Source organism: Cydia amplana, chromosome 22 (genome assembly GCF_948474715.1).
Source record: "Cydia amplana chromosome 22, ilCydAmpl1.1, whole genome shotgun sequence".
In the NCBI taxonomy this organism is placed as follows: domain Eukaryota; kingdom Metazoa; phylum Arthropoda; class Insecta; order Lepidoptera; family Tortricidae; genus Cydia; species Cydia amplana.
This window is the reverse complement of record NC_086090.1, coordinates 4,004,057-4,026,787: the sequence shown is the minus strand read 5'-3', so window position 1 is coordinate 4,026,787 and position 22,731 is coordinate 4,004,057. Positions and strand designations below refer to the sequence as shown.

At 38.0% G+C, this 22,731-nt stretch overlaps 3 protein-coding genes across 3 annotated transcripts in view; 1 reads left to right on the top strand and 2 right to left on the bottom strand.

Moving 5' to 3' along the window:
* Nucleotides 1–11,440, bottom strand: part of LOC134658395 (rho GTPase-activating protein 190) — a 68,120-nt gene extending 56,680 nt beyond the window's left edge. The window contains exons 1-8 of the mRNA XM_063514079.1: nucleotides 10,665–11,440; nucleotides 7,733–7,845; nucleotides 7,108–7,252; nucleotides 5,746–5,846; nucleotides 3,722–3,823; nucleotides 1,771–2,013; nucleotides 681–781; nucleotides 40–127 (exon numbers count right to left, since the gene is read on the bottom strand). Of these exons, the coding sequence (XP_063370149.1) occupies nucleotides 40–127; nucleotides 681–781; nucleotides 1,771–2,013; nucleotides 3,722–3,823; nucleotides 5,746–5,846; nucleotides 7,108–7,252; nucleotides 7,733–7,845; nucleotides 10,665–10,728 (957 nt within the window). The 5' untranslated portion in view covers nucleotides 10,729–11,440. The remainder of the gene's footprint in view (nucleotides 1–39; nucleotides 128–680; nucleotides 782–1,770; nucleotides 2,014–3,721; nucleotides 3,824–5,745; nucleotides 5,847–7,107; nucleotides 7,253–7,732; nucleotides 7,846–10,664) is intronic.
* A 217-nt stretch (nucleotides 11,441–11,657) lies between these two features.
* The window catches only part of LOC134658501 (uncharacterized), a 54,103-nt gene continuing 43,029 nt past the window's right edge, over nucleotides 11,658–22,731 (top strand). The window contains exon 1 of the mRNA XM_063514186.1: nucleotides 11,658–11,827. Coding sequence (XP_063370256.1) covers nucleotides 11,741–11,827 — 87 coding nt within the window. The 5' untranslated portion in view covers nucleotides 11,658–11,740. The remainder of the gene's footprint in view (nucleotides 11,828–22,731) is intronic.
* Nucleotides 15,140–21,254, bottom strand: LOC134658469 (uncharacterized). The gene is made up of 2 exons (XM_063514151.1): nucleotides 18,320–21,254; nucleotides 15,140–15,220 (listed from the first exon to the last, which is right to left on the bottom strand). The coding sequence occupies exons 1-2, from the start codon at nucleotides 21,023–21,025 to the stop codon at nucleotides 15,140–15,142; spliced, it is 2,787 nt and encodes a 928-aa protein (XP_063370221.1). The 5' UTR covers nucleotides 21,026–21,254.

Genomic DNA, 22,731 nt, shown 5'->3' with positions numbered 1-22,731 from the left:
TACGAATATCGATCTTTTTCTTGAATAATATAAATTTACCTGGGTGCCATCGTTTCCAAATTGCTGCACGAATTTCACCCACTCTGGATGATGACATAGTCTCTTACTGACTGCGGACCACATCTCTCTGAGAAAAGCACATCAATGGATTAGAATTAGATTTATTTATTTCATTATATTCAATTACAATATAAATTATTCTACACTAATCTGTACGAATTTATATAATGATCGCCGAGTAGGAAAATAATTATTGATTATATACAAATGTTATGCATTACATATTTTTAAAATCATAAGTTTTATACACAAGTTTTATACTTTTGTATTCTGTGGGTTTTTAACTTCATTGATATCGTGTTTTTTACAATAGATATTAAGTGGGCATTTTCACTTAACTGTGTACCATTAACGTACGGCCCGTTAGCAAACATCACAAAACTGACGGTCTATGTCAAATCCCATACATTTTGTCAGGAATGTGACGGTTAAACGTTACCGAAACACGACTCAAGTCGCGCTTTAAAGTCCATGAAAGTAAAATGAAATTGCCCAAGGAGAAATATTTATCCTGGTAAGACTTAATTCTCTAAAAAAAATTTGTATGTGCAATGTGAAGCCAATATAAAAAGTTCAAGCCAAATAGAACATTGCATTTAAAGCTATAAGGTTGAACTTACTTGTGGTCCTGGACGTGTATCCTGATGAGTTGCGTGAAAGCCTCCGTCACGAAGTCCAAGGTCTCCCTCCTTATTCGCAGGGCTTCGGCATAGTTGGCCACCTGGCAACGAAAATAATAATCACATATTTAAATAGAAACAAAAAAACTCACTGTTCGAAGTTTTCCTAATTCGTAACCCCTTGTTTTTAACTTCTTACCACTGACAATCCAACCTCTAGACTGAGCTTAGGCCAATTCTTTCATGAAACCGATGCTGCCAAAAATACGGGGGTGCGGGGGGACGAGGTGAGCGAATCCCGTGCCGTGATTGGTCCGTTCAAAGACACGGACCAATCACGGCACGGGATTGACTCGAAGATGGAGTAACGCTACCGTATGTGTGGCAGAGGGGGTAGCGCGACTATGCTATGTCTAGAGGTTGGATTGTCTGTGCTTCTTACTAACTCTCTCTAACTTCTTCAACCATATAGTCCGATCCTCTTTAACTCTTAAATGCATGATTTTTTATTTTTGCCCGAAATTAATATATGTGTTACGTAATTGTTTGCTAATTATGGGAAAAATGCTAAAAAAATTATAACATCGATTTTCACTGCGAAATCAGTGTTTGAAATTGCATAGGCTAAATCATATTTATGTAAATATATAATTTTCAGTAAGAGATATATGATAAATCCTACTATCATCAGAAAGGTAGACTATTTGTGATACACCTATGATAGTTTTTAAATATAAAATAATTACAAAACCCAAAAAAACATCCAATATCACATACTAAAAATCATCAAATTCTGGATTTTTTCAAATTTTCTGACATTTCGTCTTAAAACGAATGTAATTTTTATAAATTAAAATATTGACATTGTGTTAAGGTTTATAATTAATTCTAGCCTCGTCAACCACCTATCAACCATCTGGCTCAAAAGCCAGATAACATAACAATAACATAATAATAAAAAAAAAAAAAAGTTAACATAGGAAGTCTCGAATATATGGTTACATCCTTTGAACTGAACTTTGGGCGGAAGCGTTATATACTAGTCTTTCGGCCTCGCTAACTCCATATGAGTATACCATAGAGTTCTTACCTTAATTCTCGCTTTGCATTTATCAACCATTTGAGCCAGCAGGAAGAAAGCATGATCCACATTGACATTGTCGTGACTTGAGGTCTCGACTATGGGTATGCATCCTTTGAACTCCTTCCGTTGAACCAGTCTTTCGGCCTCGCGGACTCCTTGCTCGCAGGCCTCGTCGTTCTTTGAGGTGACCAAGACCACTGGTTTCTTCAGTTTGATTATGTTTTGAAGAATCGCAGTAAGGGTTTCGTTCTGTAGGAAATAAAATATGTGTATGTGTAATAAAATAATCAAGTAAATGAGTGACAAAGGAATGTATAGATCTGCCCTCCTAAGAGTCCTAAGGTAAAAGGCCGTATTTTCAAAGAACACTATATGAAAATACGGCCTTTTACCTTAGGAGGGCAGAAATAGAAACGTCAGAATACTATTGCCATTGGTTGCAAGTACTTACTTTCTACGTTTTATTATTCTGCGGCCTCAAGGCCACATTTTTTAGTATATTTATGACATATTTATATTTTATTTCTTATAGTTTAATCAGTATAAAACAATACAGTCATATGACGAAGCCGTCTAGACAGGGCAATAGTGCTTAGTGCGAGGGATGAGTCGCGCGCACCCGAGCTGCATACATCGCCATTATTCGTAGCTCGGTACTACTTACAGGGCTAGCGTATCTTATAGCGTATCTTATTTTGTCAGTCTTTTTATACGTGCAGCCTGTGGGTCAAGTGTACGCAGAGATCTCTCAATGCCTTACGCATTCAGTATAATAACGGGTTCAGGATGTTGTTGGGGTTGCCTCGATTTTGCAGCGTTTCGGGGATGTTTGCCGAAGCTCGCGTGGATGGCTTCCAAGCCATAATGCGCAAGAGCATAGAGAAATAATTAAGACAAGAGTGCTCACTCCATACATCAGTTCAGACTATTAATTTCAGTGTCTACATCTAGCATCGAGTAGCGGAACTATCAGTACTGCTACTTGACAATAGATGTAGCACCGACCGGAAAGTCTTATCTCAAAGGCGTAAGACTTTCCGGTCGGTGCTACATCTATTGTCAAGTAGCAGTACTGATAGTTCCGCTACTTGATGCTAGATGCTAATAGTCTTTTTGGGACTAAAACTGATGTATGGAGTGAGCACTCTATGTATTTTTTTCTCTATGGCAAGAGAGTGGCATCCCTGATGCGCCGTGTTAGGGACAGCCCCAGCAGCCTTCTGAACACTGTTATTGACAATTTACAGTGTCCAATAGTGCTCAAATGGAACGATATGCACATGGACCATAATAGAGGTGCTGTTAGGCTAATTTAGCTATTTAGGTTATTTAAGAAGTAGTTTTAGTTTAATTTAATTTGTAATGTATGGATCTTGTTATCTGAATTAAATATATAAAAATAAATAAATAAATAGTACCTATAAGTCAAGAGTAAGTCTTGGCCCAGTTGTGTAAAAGTCTGTGACAACCCTACTGTGTTCTTGTGTGGTGTAGGGTCGACTACAAAGAAATGTATCCACTTTTTCACCTTATTACAAGGCAGTAAGGTGAAAAAGTGGATACATCTCTTTGTAGTCGACTGTACAACATCAAAGGCGTCGGTCCACTGTTACTTTTAACCATAGAGAAAAAAATACATAGAGTGCTCACTCCATACATCAGTTTTAGTACCAAAAAGACTATTAGCATCTAGCATCGAGTAGCGGAACTATCAGTACTGCTACTTGACAATAGATGTAGCCACCGACCGGAAAGTCTTATGCCGTTGAGATAAGACTTTCCGGTCGGTACTACATCTATTGTCAAGTGGCAGTACTGATAGTTCCGCTACTCGATGCTAGATGTAGACACTGAAATTAATAGTCTGAACTGATGTATGGAGTGAGCACTCTATGTATTTTTTTCTCTATGCTTTTAACACTTTTTAACACTGTTTATGATGTATTCAGTATCATACCTGCTTCTCCCAGCTCCGACCTGGCACGAGACTCACATCATACACGCACAGAAACCCGTCTACTGACAGCTTTCCGTCCGGTATAGTCCGCTGCTCGTATTCCTAGAAAATAAAAAAAAGTGGCTGTGACATACGGACGGACAGACAGACGGACAGACAGACAGACATGACGAATCCATAAGGGTTCCGTTTTTTGCCATTTGGCTACGGAACCCTAAAAAAGTTCGCGTTGTAATACGACTATACAGAGCCTTGACTTATGAGCCTGTTAACGACGGCGCACCGCTTGCGTAACGTGTACAGTCGCCATCAGATATATCGGAGCGGCTGAGGCGCTCACAAATATCTGAACACGCCTCTATTGTCAGGGCGTTAGAGTGCGTGTTCAGACATTGTGAACACCTTGGCCGCTCCGATATATCTGATGGCGACTGTATGTGCGTGCACAGGTCAAACATTTTAGTGCACGTGCACGTCTACGCAGCCGGTGTGCACAGAGCCACAAAATAGATACAGTACAGAAATCAATCTACATACAAAGTGCGCTCGAGCAACGCACACATAGACACTGCTTACGGACACGATATCTCGGACCGGTTGGGACCAGTCCGAGCGCGAGTGCCATCCGCTTGAGGCACGCGTCTGTGAACTTTTTTGTGCAATAATGGAGAAACAAAAAAAAGTTATTATACCTGTTCAGTGGACGGTTGTTTGAATTCAACATAAAACGATGAATTGTCGTTTTTTAAGCTACCAGTGGTTTCAGAGAGGTAAGTAAGTATGTGCTTGTATTTCGATGGTTCGTTTTAACGTTAAACAGAACAGTTAGGTAGGTAGGTAACTATGCACCCCGCCCCGGCCACTACTAGATACGAGTGCCACTACCACGATAGTTTTTTGTGCATAAATCATAGTTGACAACCCTAGAGCGACCGCCGAGCGTAGGTATGAAAAGTGAAGTACATACATGTGATTGACTTCTGTACTGTATCTATTTTGTGACAGAGCTTTATTAATTCAATTCAAATCGCGAGGCGTCTGGTTGACGTAACTGGTAACCGAAGAGCTGGCGACTTCCTCGCACAACAAATCAGCATTGCGATACAGCAAGGAAATGCCGCCAGCATCCTTGGTACAATGCCTCAAGGGCCTATTTTAGATTTAAGCTAGTTATTAATTTAGCTTAATAGTACCACTGGTATATGTTTTATCACTACATAGTATAAAACAAAGTCGCTTCCCGCTGTTTGTCTGTCCCTATGCATGCTTAGATCTTTAAAACTACGCAACGGATTTTGATGCGGTTTTTTTAATAGATAAGAGTGATTCAAGAGGAAGGTTTATGTATATTATTTTGGGGCAGGTCGCTAGTATGTAAATAAATTGTTATATTTCATTAAAATATTTGAACCTAATTGTATGTAGATCAAATTGGCTGTCATAAGCAATGATCGGAATAGGTAGTGCCATTTGGGGTCAATGACCTCAAACATTGTACTGAACATGGATAAGACTCGGGATTCCAAGACTCTTATTTTTTCACGGAAATATTTCTAGGCCTGTCTTTAATAGGCTACTCGTACATGACTAATTTTCATTTATGGTATCAATCGATCGGATTTGTTTTTAGGATCAAATGTCTATATGGGACCCATTGCATTAAAGCAACAATAAAGTCAGAAATTATAGTCAAAGTCCGACAGTCGCACTTCACTCGCGAAACGCCCCACACAAAAGGATAAGTGAACGTGACGTCAAGGTCATTGAGATCCCATCTTGAAGTATGGACAAAACAAGAAACACAGGTCCTGTATTTTTGTAACATTTCCGTATTTTATTTTAATATCCATCTCATTTGCTATCTATTTTACTAGATTTTGTTATAAAATTCAACATGTATCATCATCCCTATTGAAGTAGGTAATATGAAAACCCGGGGTGAAAAGGTATATCCATACTAAGCTTACGCACCGAAGTCCCGTGAAATGGCACTACCAATTCCGATCACTGGTCATAAGTCTTACCTTCTCAATGCCGAGCTGGTTCTTGCAGACGTACATGAGTTTTTCTGCTGACTGCAGCTTCGTGGCCACGCATCGTTTGATATACGCCTCCGTTTTGCCGACTGTGTAAAAAAAATACAGTTTAATATAATAATATAAATAAAATAAATATTATAGGACATTCTTACACAGATTGACTAAGTTCCACAGTAAGTTCAAGAAGGCTTGTGTTGTGGGTACTCAGACAACGATATATATAATATACAAATACATAGAAAACACCCAAGACTCAGGAACAAATATCTGTGCTCATCACCTGTGTGATGCCGATGGTCCTGGGTTTGAATCCCAGAGGGCATTTATCTGTATAAATGCCCTCTGGGATTCAAACCCAGGACCATCGGCTTCACAGGCAGAGTCTATATCCACTAGGCCAGACCGGTCGTTAAAATCAATCATTTACTAAAGAAATGCAATATTCGGCAGGACATACATGTTAAGTTTTAGAAGTAACATCATCAAAGCAAGCATAACTTGCTAACTTTAACTCAGGTAATCAAAACCCCTGAAGTGCAAACATCTATAGCAGCGGTCGGCCGCATGCGGCCCGTGAACCTGTCACTTGCGGCCCGCGAGCCTCCCTGGCTATTTTGTATGCAATATTGACAAACGACAATGTCTGATAAAGTCATAAATATTAACAAAGTGCGGCCCGCGTCAACTTCGTTAACTACTATGTGGCCCTTGGCTGCTAAAAGGTTGCCGACCGCTGATCTATAGCTCAATATGGTAACCACTTATTATTTATTTTATTTAAACTTTATTGCACTACATAAAAATAAGCACAAATGGCGGATTTAATGTCTTAAGCTTAAGGCATTCTCTACCAGTCAACCATAGGACAAAACAGAAATTCTCGAATGTACACTTAGACATAGTATAGTATAAAAAAACCGGCCAAGTGCGAGTCGGACTCGCGCACGGAGGGTTCCGTACCATCAACAAAAAATAGAGCAAAACAAGCAAAAAAAGCGGTCACCCATCCAAGTACTGACCCCGCCCGACGTTGCTTAACTTCGGTCACAAATCACGTTTGTTGTATGGGAGCCCCACTTAAATCTTTATTTTATTCTGTTTTTAGTATTTGTTGTTATAGCGGCAACAGAAATACATCATCAGTGAAAATTTCAACTGTCTAGCTATCACGGTTCGTGAGATACAGCCTGGTGACAGACGGACGGACGGACGGACGGACAGACGGACGGACAGCGGAGTCTTAGTAATAGGGTCCCGTTTTTACCCTTTAGGTACGGAACCCTAAAAATATATCCTATTTTTTCTTCAAAAAATTAACTGGTTCTATATAACATATAACACACATACCTTTAAAGGGCTGAAAACAGGCGTCGTCAACAAACTCCGTTTGCTCGACGATCTCGAATCTAAACTCTTGTTCTTCATTGTCTTTTTGGACGCTCCCCCAGTACAAAAAGTGGTCGTTGTTGACTACGCGACCGCTGAAGTCGGACTGCAAAAACAATTGTAGATTGTGTCACAAGGGAGCAAAGTGACATATTTACGGCGAGGGTGTACATTGAATCGTGCACGAAGCGAAGGATTCTATGATAGAGTCCTGAGCGTAGCGAGGGATCCTTTAATAGAATCCCGAGCGTAGTGAGGGATTCAGGCGGGAATAATTTGATACCATATGACACATACTGCTTTTCACATCACATGAGGAAATTATTGTTTCAAAATATTATTTTTAAGCTAAAAAATTGAATACGAGAAAGCTAAAATAGTGTCCTAGACCAGGAAAGTGCCACTTTGATCCCTCCTAGAAGGGAGGAAAAGTGCCATTCGAGCCCGCAGCGTTTTTGCGTATATGTTCCACTACACTCTACAGACTCAGGTATAGCGTTGATCTTCCTTTGGTTTTAAAGTAGTAGGTTGAGTGCTGTGGGTGAGTTAATTTACTTTAAGCAGACCAATGTAAAGCAGTTATTACCTGACTAAGCACGGAAATGTGGTCGACGTTGTAATCGTCGGCGTGGGTGCGAACGAATCTGTTGCACAGGCACGACTTGCCCACTCCCAGCTGCCCTTTTTCTTTCTCCGTGCCTGAGGATTTACATTGAGAGTTAGAAATGGATAGAATAGAGAACATATTGAACTGATGTCCATTACATTGCACACGTAAAGTCTTCATCGTAACAAATTGTACAATTGTGCAACTGTGCCCCATTGAATGTATCACAATTGTCACATAACAGTAAACACAAGTACCTACTTATACTTGTTCTAAGTACTAAAGTGTCACAATATCTTTATTGAAAACAGTGTCCTTCCGACCACAACAAAACAGCGGAAGGAGAGGTGTTGATAAGATTGGACAACAATGGTTGTGCAAGCCGTTTGGCTATTATTACTGATTCGGGCTTCCTTTTTGATGCATTGGAAATACTTTATGGGTTCTATTAAGATTTATTATAGAACTAGCGACCAGCCCCGGCTTCGCACGGGTTAACAAATTATACATAAACCTTCCTCTTGAATCACTGATCACACTATCTATTAAAAAAAAAAACCGCATCAAAATCCGTTGCGTAGTTTTAAAGATTTAAGCATACATACAGACAGACAGACAGACAGTGGGAAGCGATTTTGTTTTATACAATGTAGTGACTAGAAGGCCATAATGTAAGAAAGAATTTCTTAAATTGAAGTAAGTTCTTGTCATGCATACATATTTGCTTTGTAATATGTACTTAAATTGAAGAATAAGGTGAGTTCGACTAAGATCGGACACCGGGTAAGATCGTATGATTCAAATTTCTGCCTGTTGCGGGGCTTTTTTTTAATGCTGGCAAGGTGATGCAATGCCCGGGACAAAACAGCGCATTGCATCACCTTGCCAGCATTAAAAAAAAAGCCCCGCAACAGGCAGAAATTTGAATCATACGATCTTACCCGGTGTCCGATCTTAGTCGAACTCACCTTAACGGTGTGACTTTTAATTCGATAAATGCATAAAAAGGGATGTTCGGATATAGTAGTTCACTGGCTGAAATACATAATGACTTTGAGAAGGCATTAATCAGATTTTCAGGGAATACACATAAAAAGAAAGCATATATTGGAAGAACATAGCAACTGACATTGGAAGTGTATTTCAAGGGAAACAATAGCAACAACAACAACAAACTCTGATCCTTATGAAGCCCCGTCTCCATATCGCGAGCCAATGTTCGATGGTTTGCCGCGCGATATGGAGACGGGGCTTTATATGAGGTACAGATAATTAAGACCCAAAGAATATTGAATTTCTTAGATCAGGGGTTCCCAATCTTTTTCAGTCCGTGGCACACTTCAAAGTTAAAATTTTAATTAGTGCGCCCTAACCTAGCTTGATAATTCAAAATAGATAGGTAACATGGTGATGGGGATTGCCTCACGGTGCCCCTCTTTACTGTCTAAAGCGCCCTAGAGCACCGGGGTGTACAGTTTGGGAACCCTTGCCCTAGATTCTAGAGGCATTAGTAATGAACTTTAAAGGGCCACACCAATACGGCACTCAAAAAGTCCCATAACACAAAACTAGTAATAATAACCTGTCTCTTTCTAGTTCGGCATGCCACTATAATCATCAGACACCATAGAAAAGCACAACCAAACATCACATTCCAGGGGGCATTATGCAGGCTTGTCAATTATTAGAAAAGTTTAGGAAAAAATATCTTAATTGTACAATTTGTACAGGTGTGTAGATAGCGGCTAAAAACCAGCATAATAAATAAATATTAACCAAACTGCTTAACCGATTTAGATGAAATTTCATATGAAGATAGTTTAGACTCACTGCTGCCTTTATGAACATTTATATAATTTAAACTGCAGATTACATCATAAATTACAAAATAGTATCTGGGCTAGTGCCCGCAAGATGTTCAAGCGCAACAAATACAACCGTCTGAGAGGTCATCACTTAAAGCTAGAAAGACAGGTCTCACAGTAACCCATACAAACACTTTCTGAGCAACCGAGTAGTGAGGGCTTGGAACAAACTCCCAGAAGACATAGATTCAGCACAAAATGTGAACCAGTTTAAAAATATATAAGACAAGCATATTATATCTAATACTTGTTCATGATAATTATCCATGCCATATCAGTTGTCATAACTGCCTGCCTGATTAATAAAATAATAATAAATTATCTCATGCAGAAATAATACTAGAACAGGATATCTATCTTAATCATATATCAAGATGTATTAGATGTGTTAATAGCTATGATTCATGTATGAGAACAGGTTTAGTTCAAGGCTATGAGATAACAGTTCTCAGTTTTTATCTACCATTCATGATTTTTATCAGTGTGTGTGATGCAGTGTAAACAGAGATTGTTAGAATTGTAAACAGTGTATGTTTACGTCTTTATGGATTTATTTTTACTTTTTATATTTGGCTCACAAAACAAGTTTAAGACAATTGCAGGAATTACAATATTAGCTATCAGTCTTAACATGTGTGCTCAGAAGGATTAAGACATTAAATGAAAGCATAAAGTAGGGTTGCCATATGTCCCTGCACCACGGGACATGTCCCAGTTTGAAGCTTGGTGTCTTGGCTAATAAGTATTTTGTCCCAAATTTTCCTTCAGAACATCAGATTTAGTCACAGCTGGCAAAGAATAATTGGAAGGAAGTTTTGATATTCTGCATTCAGTGCAATTGGTAAAAAATTGGTTTAAATATTTTCGTTTTATAACATACATTTTGGTTAACTAATTAAATTGCTCTTCACTGCTCTATCTTTTTATAAGAATAACACCAAGCCTGTGCGTGTAACACTACATTTGCTAAGGATATGTTCCCATACCAATTTTATAACAAATTTGTGATTTAATCATGATAACAAATATGTTATTATAGTACTTACCAGAAAGTCCTACTACAGATACTGTGATCAGCTTCCCACCAGTGTTCTCCGACTTCTTTGCCATTTTACAGCTTTATCACTCAAAAATATAGTGGAAGCAATGATTAAAATAACTTGGAACACTCATCACAACACTATTCATTCAAAATATCTCAAATTATTTTTATGGAAGGCTAAAAGTATGTAAATACAATGTTAATATGTTAAAAATATTTACTTACTAACACAAATCGAATGAGAGTTAGATTAAGTCCATAATTAATATGTATTTACAACTATCTGCGATAGACAGGACGATTAAATAAACTAGAAATACCAGAATGCGTTAAAATGTTGTGCCGAACAATCACCAGATGTGTCGTGTGTCGTACACACACGCCCTACTATTTAACAACGTATGCGCGTTACGAAACTATCTGGATGTTAATTAAGCGTTGAGAATGACTATAACGACACAAAATACTACATCAGATGGAATGATAGAGCATTAATTTATTGTGTTCGCCACAAACTCCTACACTTTGACAGATCCAATTAGAGCAGTTATAGTAAGTAAAAATTAATAAATACAACAGACAAATACCGTGGACTAAACACATACATAATTCAAACTTTCATGTATAGTTTATTTCACATTTTAGCACAAGAAAATGAAGATTGATTTAAAAGAAAAATGCTGTAATTTCTGCGACAGACAGACAGCTTTGCTTTGTACTGAAGTATAGCCAACATAATGAAATTTCAATATAAAAATCCATTGACAAATTGTTCCCTTTTTTATCAATTTATAGGCTATGATTGTATCTTAAAGAATTTAATCCGGCAGGCGAAATTAACTCAAGGATGTACGAGGATTCTTCACATTAGAATAATTGAAGGGTCGAAAACTTCAGTCTATTTGCAAAATTATTACAACGCTTTGGTATTCTAAAAGCAGCCATAAATTTACATTCTGACTGAACGCAACTTATTTGAGTGTTTATTGTTTTTAAATATTGCAACTTGCAACATTGACTTTGACAGCTCCACGGAAAACACAAGCGCATAAATGTCTCCCCGCGATATTTTCCTGAGAAATGACTTCTACAAATGATGGAAAAGATGTGAAAAGTAATCAAACAAGTGGACACAAAAGCAAATCATATTACATTGATCTTTATACGGTAAGTTTTATTCTTATAATCATCATAATCGGTCTGCATAATGCGACGCCGTAAAGGTAAAGTTCGCTTTACGGCCGCCATATTTGTCTATTTCCAACTCTTGTTTTCATATATTTTGATGGATTACTCTCGAATTCTGACGAAATACTTCAGTGTCTGAAGTAAAAATTATCATAACTCGTCTTTTGTATTGGGATGGATATTGCATCGTGATGTTTTCTTACTTAAATATTTTCTTTGGGACCTCCGTTGGGGTCTATACAATTCACGTAATTGTTTAGGGAATAACATTTTAATTGCATGTAATTGTATGATTTTCTTGATCATTTATTACTTTACTTGGATTTTATATTTTAGTTTGGTTACGTCTTAGTGCATTGTTAGTTTTGATAGTGTGAATCATAATCTTGACAGCCATAGCACTTTATCGTGAAGTCACGTAGATGTTCCATGCGGTGATTATGATGATAAAGCGGCCGGTTACTGTTTACATGACAATCATCATTATATAGCTTCTTACAAAACATTGTGTTGTTGAAACATAGTGTATCTTGTTAGTTGATGACCACATGACCATGACTCCAACTTGAATAAATGGCAGTGCCTCAGTCACCATAACCATTCCTGTATCCAAAAAATAGAATTGTTGCTGACAGGCAGATATATCTAGATCTAGTATATTAGGGTTCCGGTTCCATACCCAAAGGATAAAAAAATGGGACCCTATTACTAAGACTCCACTGTCCGTATGTCTGTCTGTCACCAGACCGTGATAGATAGACAGTTTAAATTTTCGCAGATGATGTATTTCTGTTGCCGCTATAACAAATACTAAAAAGTATGGAACCCTCGGTGGGCGAGTCTGACTCGCACTTGTCCAGTTTTGTTATTTATATGTAATTTCTATGGAAAAGACATCTTTTGCTTCCTTCGTTTTGATAATTAGCCATGGTTGTAAAAAATATGGACTTACATTGTCAGCAAATAGCATAATCTTAACATGACACCTGAATATTTTGCTGAGTTGCTATATGAAACCAGATATATGTGTCATTCATTTTACTGGGACAAGACCGCCTGAGTGGACGCTCGAGTAGGGCGTGCAGCGGGGCGGGGCGTGCGGCGCGCATGTTAAACAAATGCAAGCGTATAGTAGCGGCCTTAGTGCACGCTGCTCAAATCACTTGTGAGCCCGACACCACGCTGCACGCCCCGCCAAACACTCCGCTTCGAGCATCCACTCAGGCCTTACACTTAGTCCGTCTGAGGCGAACTCTTGAACTGGACTTGTTTAGAACTAAGACTGGGGTTTCTTTTGGAGAGCTACTAACAAAGTGTCATTCTATGGAACTTGCTAACTATGTAAACAAAAGTCAGTAGTAAATTCATCATTTTTGACAATTTCAATATGGATATTTGTTTACGTAGTTAGAAACTTCCATAGAATGACACTTTAGGTACCTATAGTTTGTTGCATGACTGTCTCATTTCAAACATAGATAGTCTTTCTGTATTAACTTAGGCTGGTATTTGTACCCAAAAGAAAGGGATAAGTAGGTATAATTTTGCTGGTTCTTACTGAGTGACAAGTTTTGTTTTCCAGACTATATTAATTATTATTAAAAAAAAACAAAGTGACTGGTAAGTAGGTCCACATTGGTTAATAGGGTTCTAAGTAGGGTAGAAGTGCCCCGTCTTTAAATACAAGGAATTCTTTAATCAATCCGAATCAGTGCCATGTCCCACAGTAATTGGGAATTTTTGTATGAAAGGGATGTACCTATTCATTCAATAAGAAGGGGATCTGAACTGATAAAGTGAGTGTTGCCATATTTATTTTTTTGTGTTCATTCCAAGGTCTGAATTGGAACTCCAATATGTACTGTAGGACAAAATAAATACTGAGGGCAGTAATGAGCATGGGCAGACATTTTAAACATTTTGTATACAATATTTTATTCCATAGAAATTGAATACTTCATTTAATAATTTACATCAACACCTGAAGAGAGTTTAACTGGTTTAGTTAAGTAGAAGACATTTTATATACTGAATAACTGTGACAAATTTAGCATTTAACTAATTAGCTGATCTAATGAAAGCATATGAACACAGTTTTTGTAAGAAAATTAATACTAATAAGAAAAAATGCTTCTCTTTTAAAATTCGTGTTGTTTAAATTTAAGAAACTAAAAAAGTAATACATAAAATAAAAAAAGTGACTAAGCCCTCAAGTGGCAGAGGCTGGATTCAAAATGGTGTCTTCAACTTACAAAAAAATTATCAAATAATTCTGGACTCCATTATTTACGGTAAGCTGTTTAGAGGGTGAAGGGTCGAGCAGAAACTCAACTATAAGAAAATCCTTAAAACTGGTTATTGGCTATCTATTGTTTACCTAATTTGAGGCATAAGAGGCATTATAGTGTATCACTTACACTCCATTTAATTACATTATCTATTGTTATCTTTTCTTTTCATAAATCCTAACAAAAGACACAAATAGTAAGTGTACAAAATTGATAATAAGATAGCTTTCAAGTAGGTATTTGTTACATAGTACTTATAGTTTATTTATTGTCAACCAAAGAACATGTTTGTATTGTATAACTGTTAGATGATTCAATTTGTCAATCTAGACGTTCACATTATAAAGCAGAAGTAAATTATAAAAATGGGCTGGTTAATATTAATATCTTGATTAGTTACTATTTAAATAGGGGTCGAAGATTGTCTTTTATGCCCGGCATTCATTGGTTGATCAAAAACTTAAAAATATTTTTACCAGGCAATTTGTAGAAATAGTAATAAAACATGTCATACACAACCTATTCATTCATCCGACCGCTGGACACAGGACATGGTAGAAGACAATTAGGGCTTTAGTTCCAATGGTAGCCCAGTACAGTTCACTCTACTCTTCAGTCTTAGTTGTTTTGTAAAATAGCTTGTAACTTTTGAAATATACTGTAAATAAATAGTAAATATTTTTGTACAAGCTTAAAAGAACTCATAAGGTTTCGATTTTTGACTCTTACATTGCATGTTTTTTTTACCAGTAACAAGTAAGAGGTACATAAAACTCAAAAATGCTTTACATTTGATCACATACACAATTGACTTTACATTTAATTATTAATTATTATTGTGCCATTAACCGTTTACAATAAGCATAGGGAGCACTATCTTATATCAGCACGTAGGGTCACGACCTATGTGATATCTGCTCCCGTGATAATATTGAAAAACCCACTTGATATTAATATTAACACATTCAGTGCCGAAAACCAGACTATCATCGGGTATTTTATTTTATGATTTCGTTCCCAGGCCGGACGACGGACTAGAAGTGGGGAGTTTGAATACGGGAATATTTGGTTCATCTGTATAATTCTGAAATACCATTTGAAAATGCTTCAGTTTGTTTAACACACTAGAAACAAGCAGGTCAAAAGGAAAGTTCTGAAGGGCCTTACATTTTACAGTGTAACACAAGACCCAAGACAAACACTATAAAAAAATATTCTCTGAATATTCGGCACTTTAACCGAAGCTCTCTTCATTCGTATAAGTGCCTACTGCATATAAAACATACAAATGAAAGTGTTTATTTTATGTATTGAAGTTCGTTTACACATGTCTCATTATTTGTTTGGCAAAATTTCCTTGGATGTGATCCAAGTATTTTATGTCACTTTATATATGAAGTGATGAATATGATTTATGTTTATTCCCTTTTTTAATATTCAGTATTGGGCCACTATTGTATCAATCAAAATAATTGTTACAACTGTGGTTGGAATGTAAGAAAAGTCACATCTACCTAATGTAGGTATTAAAATTGGTTATTGTTATATAAGTAGAGTTGTAGAGTGAAAACATTCGCGTATTTACCTCCGACGTTTCGCGGACGGCGTTCTCCCCGTGGTCTCGGAAAAGACTGGCTAAAGTTGACATCAACATCTTCCAGCCCCGCGAGTTTTTAGAACTACCCGCACTTGGTATTATTTATCGAAAACTAGCGACCCGCCCCGGCTTTACACGGGTTATCAAATTATACATAAACCTTCCTCTTGAAACACTATCTATTAAAAAAAACCGCATCAAAATCCGTTGCGTAGTTTTAAAGATCTAAGCATACATACAGCAACCCGCCCCGGCTTTGCACGGGTTAACAAATTATACATAAACCTTCCTCTTGAATCATTAAAAATCTATCTATTAAAAAAACCGCATCAAAATCCGTTGCGTAGTTTTAAAGTTCTAAGCATACATACAGACAGACAGACCGCGGAAATACTATGTAGTGATAGTGATGTGACGAAGGCCTTCAGCGTCCAAGGTTGGAATCAAACCAACCTGTAAAGTACTGATTTGGGCAGGATGATGTATTGAGACCACGAGTGCATTGCTAAGACTGTTTATTCATAATCCGCCCTACCCACATCTCATACATAAGTCTACCCACAACCCCTTTCTTTTCTATAAACAAAATAAAAACAAAGTGTAATACTTTCTATCACAATATTTTTGAATGAATATTATTTATGAACTTAAGTTAATGTTGTATTAAGTATATATATATTATAACGGTACCTAGCCTTCTTATACTAAGTACATTTATTGTAAAATTAACCATTTTTGCTTCATTGATTTAGAACATTGTTGAAACGATTTTTATATACTTCCTTATTAATCTAACATACACTTATCTCTTGCGGTAAGTATAGGTATCATTATTTTATCATGCAGGTATGCAACATCATTAGCACAACAGTTAATTATAAAAAAAAAACAATAGGTAATTGATACATGCAAGATTCATATTTTTTTTTTTTTTTTTTTACCTAACTTATACAATATACGCACATTGCCTTTTTTTATTTTACAATGTCGATATTATTTTATAATTGATTACAAATTGATTACAATTTATTATTAATTACAATTACATAATATGTAAAGTAAAACTTTGAATACAGTTTCTCACATTAGTTAATGCTACATAACATAATAGATATCTTGAATATTACAATACCTTGCAATTTGATGGGTTATTACGAATCGAATACTGATGCAGTTACCTTATAGCTATTCCTAGGTACCTATTTAGTTGCGTTGTGGTACTCCTAGCTCAGAGTATCCCCACCGATCAGGAGGTCTCACTGTCCTGCCAAAACGTGTGACATAATTATTACCAGAATTGTTATTGTTATTAATTTCTAGGGAGCATGGGACAGTGGGACTGACTGTCATGTCTGACTCAGCGCGAGAATTGTTGACCGGCAGGTTTATGTTATCGTATAAAATGGGATCCGCGCGGGCGGGGGGGCGTCGCATCGAGTCTATTATCAGCTGACGACGATTCCTACGAATTAACCTGCCCGTTTCCAGTTTTACTGAATAAGATCTCGGACTTACGAGATTCACAACCGTGGCGTATACCCAGTTACCATTAATACGTGCTTTAACTGGCTGACCCGCTCTTAAAGTTTGTAAATTTTTGGCTCCCCTATCGTAGTAGTACTTTTGTTTATCTTGTCGCGCCTTAAGTTCGTGTCTAACCTGTGCATAATCTATTTTGGCTTGTTTTAATAAATTTGGTGAACAAGGCAAGATGCTTCTCAGTTTGCGATTGTTTAATATCTCGGCAGGAGAGGCTATCCTATCACTAACTGGCGTGTTTAAAAACTCTAATAATGCTAATCTATAGTCTGTATTGTCACAACTAGTTTTTCTTAAAATTGATTTTACCGTTTGTACTGCTCTTTCGACTTGGCCATTCGATTGTGCGTACCTAGGTGATGATGTCATGTGAATAAATTTCCAATTTTTACTAAAATTGTGGAACAAACTTGATGAAAATTCCGGCCCGTTATCTGTAAAAACTGTTTCCGGAACGCCCTGTCTAGAAAATATGTTAATCAATTGATCAATAACATGAGATGAAGTCATGTTATTTAATTTTATTACTTCAATGAATTTGCTAAAATAATCAACGACAATTAGAAAAGATAAACCACCGAAATGAAAAATATCCGCTCCTATTTTTGACCACGGTCTCATGGGGACGTCGTGTGATATCATTGGTTCCTTGCAGTTTTCTTTGCGATAAGTTAAACAGGCTTGACAGTGCGATATCATGTCATCAAGTTGCGTATTCATATTGGGCCAGTACATGATTTCTCGAGCCCTCAGTTTACATTTCTCAGCACCCAAATGTCCTATGTGTATTTTTTTTAACATGGAGTGACGCATGCATTTAGGTATAACTATACGGTTGTTTTTCCATACCATGCCATATGCGATTGTCAACTCGTCTCGGCAATCCCAATACGGTCGTAATATATGTTCTAGCTGACTACGATGTGTAGGCCAACCTTTCTTTATCACTTTTCTCAAGGCTTCAATTTCGCTGTCCAATTTTGAGTGTCTTTGCAATTCTATGAAATGTGAGTCAGTTAAAGGGTTGTCAACGGCCACGGCACATACTTGCGCTTCCATCTCTAAATGATCTAGTGGCTCCTCCGGTGCTGCGCTCGAGTCGGCCGGCGCCACAGCGCGCGACAGCGCGTCTGCCACGTACAGGTATTTGCCCGGCTTGTACATCAGCTCAAATGTATATGGTTGTAACCTTAGCAACATTCTTTGAAGACGTGCCGGGGCACTAGCAATAGGCTTTTTAATTATGCTTACTAGTGGCTTGTGATCAGTTTCCACTGTCACGTCTGTTCGCCCATAAATATAACAATAAAATTTTTCGCATGCGTACACGCATGCTAGCAATTCTTTTTCAATTTGCGCATAGGCTTGCTCGGCTTTAGTTAACGAGCGCGACGCGTAGCAAACTGGTAGTCCATTTTGAATAAGACAAGCACCTAACCCGTTTTTTGCTGCATCAACAGAAATCGTAACCGATTTTTCTAAATTAAAATATTGTAATACGGGAGGACTCACTAAACATTGTTTTAATTCATTGAAACATTTCTGATGCCTATCATCCCAATGCCATGCTATATCTTTTTTAAGAAGCTCTCTCAGCAAATGGGTCCTTTCTGACAAATGTGGTATAAAGCTGCCAACATAGGTTACAAGCCCTAAAAACCTTTCCAAATCCTTAGTATTTTCTGGTTTAGGCATTTCTCTAATAGCTAACGTATGCGAGTCATCTGGCCGTATACCTTCGCATGATATTCTGTGCCCTAAATACTTTAACTCAGAAAGTCCCACCTTGCATTTATCCTTGTTTAGCTTAATATTGATTTTCCTACACCGGTCGAGCACCTGACGAAGACGTGTATTATGTACTTCCTCCGTTTCTCCATACACAAGCAAATCATCAATAAAGAGTATTACGCCCTCTATATCATCAAACTGTTCAAATAGCCTTTTATGAAAAATCTCCGATGCGGAAGAAATTCCAAAGGGCATACGAAGGAATTTGTATCTGCCAAACACCGTGTTGAAGGTACAAAGGTCAGTTGAGTCATCGTGTAGCCTTACCTGCCAGAATGAGTGTTTAGCATCTAGAGTACTAAAATATTTTGCACCCGATAATTTCGTTGTAATCTCGTCCAGAGTTGGTAATTTGAAATGTTCTCGACGAATAGCTTTATTTAGGTCTCGAGGATCCAAACAGATGCGAAGGTCTCCATTAGCTTTCTTCACGACAGTCATACTGTTGACCCAGTCCGTGGGCCCCTCAACCTTCGCGATGACCTGTTGCTGTAGCATTTCATCTAGCTTATTTTTTACCGCATCCCGCAGCGCTAGTGGCAGCTTACGCGGCGCATGCACGACTGGCTGCACATTAGGCTGCAATTGTATCCTATATTCGCCGGGTAAACACCCCATGCCTTCAAACACATCCCCATACTCATCTAACATTCCTAAACAACTATTCAACCCTGAGGTCTCGATATTCATAACGCGCCTAACCAAGTTTAATTCTTCGCAAGTTGATCTACCTAGTACCGGGGGTGATGTCACGTCCGCTATAATAAAACTTACAACATGTGAATTGTTTTTGTATTTTACTTTTAAGTGACACTTGCCTGCAACATTAATTTGGTCTCCTGAATATGCTGTCAATCTGATACGAGTCTGTACTAAGTCGTTTACACTATACCCGATTTCCGGTAAAAATCGCAAAGGCAGAACATTAGTATCAGCCCCACTGTCTAAATTAAACGTTATGCTAGCTCCATTAATTAAAAGGTCCACGCTCCAGCGCTTATTTTTATTTATGGAATTAATGAGACATACCTGATCCGTGGAATCCCCCTGTACTGCATACATACGACACACCTTCGCAAAATGATTAGATCTATGACATTTAGCACAGCGTTGACCATAAGCGGGACACTTAAACTTTTCATGATTCGATCCACAATAATCACACTGCCTATAGTTGTTTCCGTGTGACGGCGCATTCTTGCGCGATGACATCACGGGCGCGCCGGACCGCGGCGTCGGCGGCGCTCGGCTCGGCGGCGGCGGCGCATTCACGCCGCAACGGCCCTTTCGACTCGATCCAGGACGACTCTTTGCAGGACGTCCTACCCAGTGCACTTCACACTGTTGTTGCTTGTCCCCAGCCGTAGTCGTGAGCTCGTATGCATTATACTCTCCTGTATCCTCTTGCTTTATACGGCCCGCTTGCATGCGTGACATCTCCGCTATACGACACATATCCACGGCTTTCTTTAGAGTCAAGGTCTCGCTCTCCCGAAGTAAACGTTCCCTCATCGCGTCTTCTCTCAATCCACAAATTAGCCTATCTCTTATTAAATCGTCCTTCAGGTCCTTGAACTCGCAAGTCATAGCTAATTTGTTTAACTCAAATGTATATTGTTCAACGGACTCGCCTTCTTGTTGACCTCTCGAAAAAAACTTGTGGCGCTCGATAGTCAGATTTTTTGTTGGTAGAAAATATTTATCAAAATTTTCTAATAATCCTTTTATAGTAGTTATTTTATCTGTGAACTGTTCATAGACTTCGCGACACTGTTCTCCTATGACATGCAATAAAATGCTCACTTGTACGTCTTCAGTTTTTTTACTAAGCTCACATGCTTTAGAGTATATCTCAAACGATTTCTTCCACTTTAACCATTGTCTACTTAAGTTTCCCGACGTAACACTCGACAAATTATTCTCGAAACAAAATGGAGGCGGCGGCCTTAGAACTGTATCCATTTTCCGCTAGTCACAACACACTGCTTTGTAAATTTCACTCCACTCAATCTATCACTCAATATCCAAATTACACTAATCCCGTTTACTTATAACGATCAAACCATTGCTTATAACCGACTGCGCCATGTAAAGTACTGATTTGGGCAGGATGATGTATTGAGACCACGAGTGCATTGCTAAGACTGTTTATTCATAATCCGCCCTACCCACATCTCATACATAAGTCTACCCACACAACCTCCTCTGCAATCGCGGCAAATGCTTAAACTTGTACTTGAAAATCTTGAAATAACACAAATTAAAATATTTTAATTAAAAATAATTTGTTGCTTTCCATGCTTGGTTCCATGTATGATTCAAGTACAATAAGGACCATTTTTAGGGTTCCGTAGCCAAATGGCAAAAAACGGAACCCTTATAGATTCGTCATGTCTGTCTGTCCGTCTGTCTGTCCGTCCGTATGTCACAGCCACTTTTCTCCGAAACTATAAGAACTATACTGTTGAAACTTGGTAAGTAGATGTATTCTGTGAACCGCATTAAGATTTTCACACAAAAATAGAAAAAAAACAATAAATTTTTGGGGTTCCCCATACTTCGAACTGAAACTCAAAATTTTTTTTTTCATCAAACCCATACGTGTGGGGTATCTATGGATAGGTCTTCAAAAATGATATTGAGGTTTCTAATATCATTTTTTTCTAAACTGAATAGTTTGCGCAAGAGACACTTCCAAAGTGGTAAAATGTGTGTGTCCCCCCCCCCCTAACTTCTAAAATAAGAGAATGATAAAACTAAAAAAAATATATGATGTACATTACCATGTAAACTTCCACCGAAAATTGGTTTGAACGAGATCTAGCAAGTAGTTTTTTTTTAATACGTCATAAATCGCCTAAATACGGAACCCTTCATGGGCGAGTCCGACTCGCACTTGGCCGCTTTTTTTTTATATCAGAAATTCATGGAAAGCCAAAACATTTAATTTACCCAATAGTAGATTATTTAGCTTTTCAGTACAAAAAAAAATGTACATATAAAAAACCATCTGACCAGCACGAACTTCCCCAAACATAGCATTGTAATGCCTTTACAAAAATTACGATTCCCAGTCTCGGCACGGTCTAATGACCCCAGGGGAGCCGAGCGGTTTAATTACCGTATTCTAAGTAGTTTACGAAACTAAGGACCCATTTAGACGGTGCGAGAACTCGCATGCGAGTTTCATTACATTGCGTCATTTGATCGGTCGGCTGAATTGATGTAACCTCCATGGTCCGCAATGTACTTAACTAAAATCGTATGCGAGTTCGCGCGCCGTATAAATCAGCCCTAAAGCTGAAAGAGTGGTTTGGAACTCCGTTTGTAGTGTTTCGTGGCTAAAATGGCAAATACGGAAACCTGAAAATGGGTTTCTTCATGTTCGTTTACTTCGTATGCGTTTTAATAGGATCTCCCTATTCACTGTATGCATGAAATTGGTAACACCCTGGTACTTCTTGGTTGATTTTCGGGTTCCGTACCTCAAAACTCGTGCGTCTATCTGTTTCTCGCACTCGCACTTGACCGGTTTTTTAGGCGATAAGCCGGCCTCTTATTGAGTTGATGTATTCTTTGTCTTTTTCCATATATAAGTTGCTGTATTCAATGTTGAAAATTATATTTGAAATAAAAAACACGTAGGTACCTACTTAGCACATTCTAGG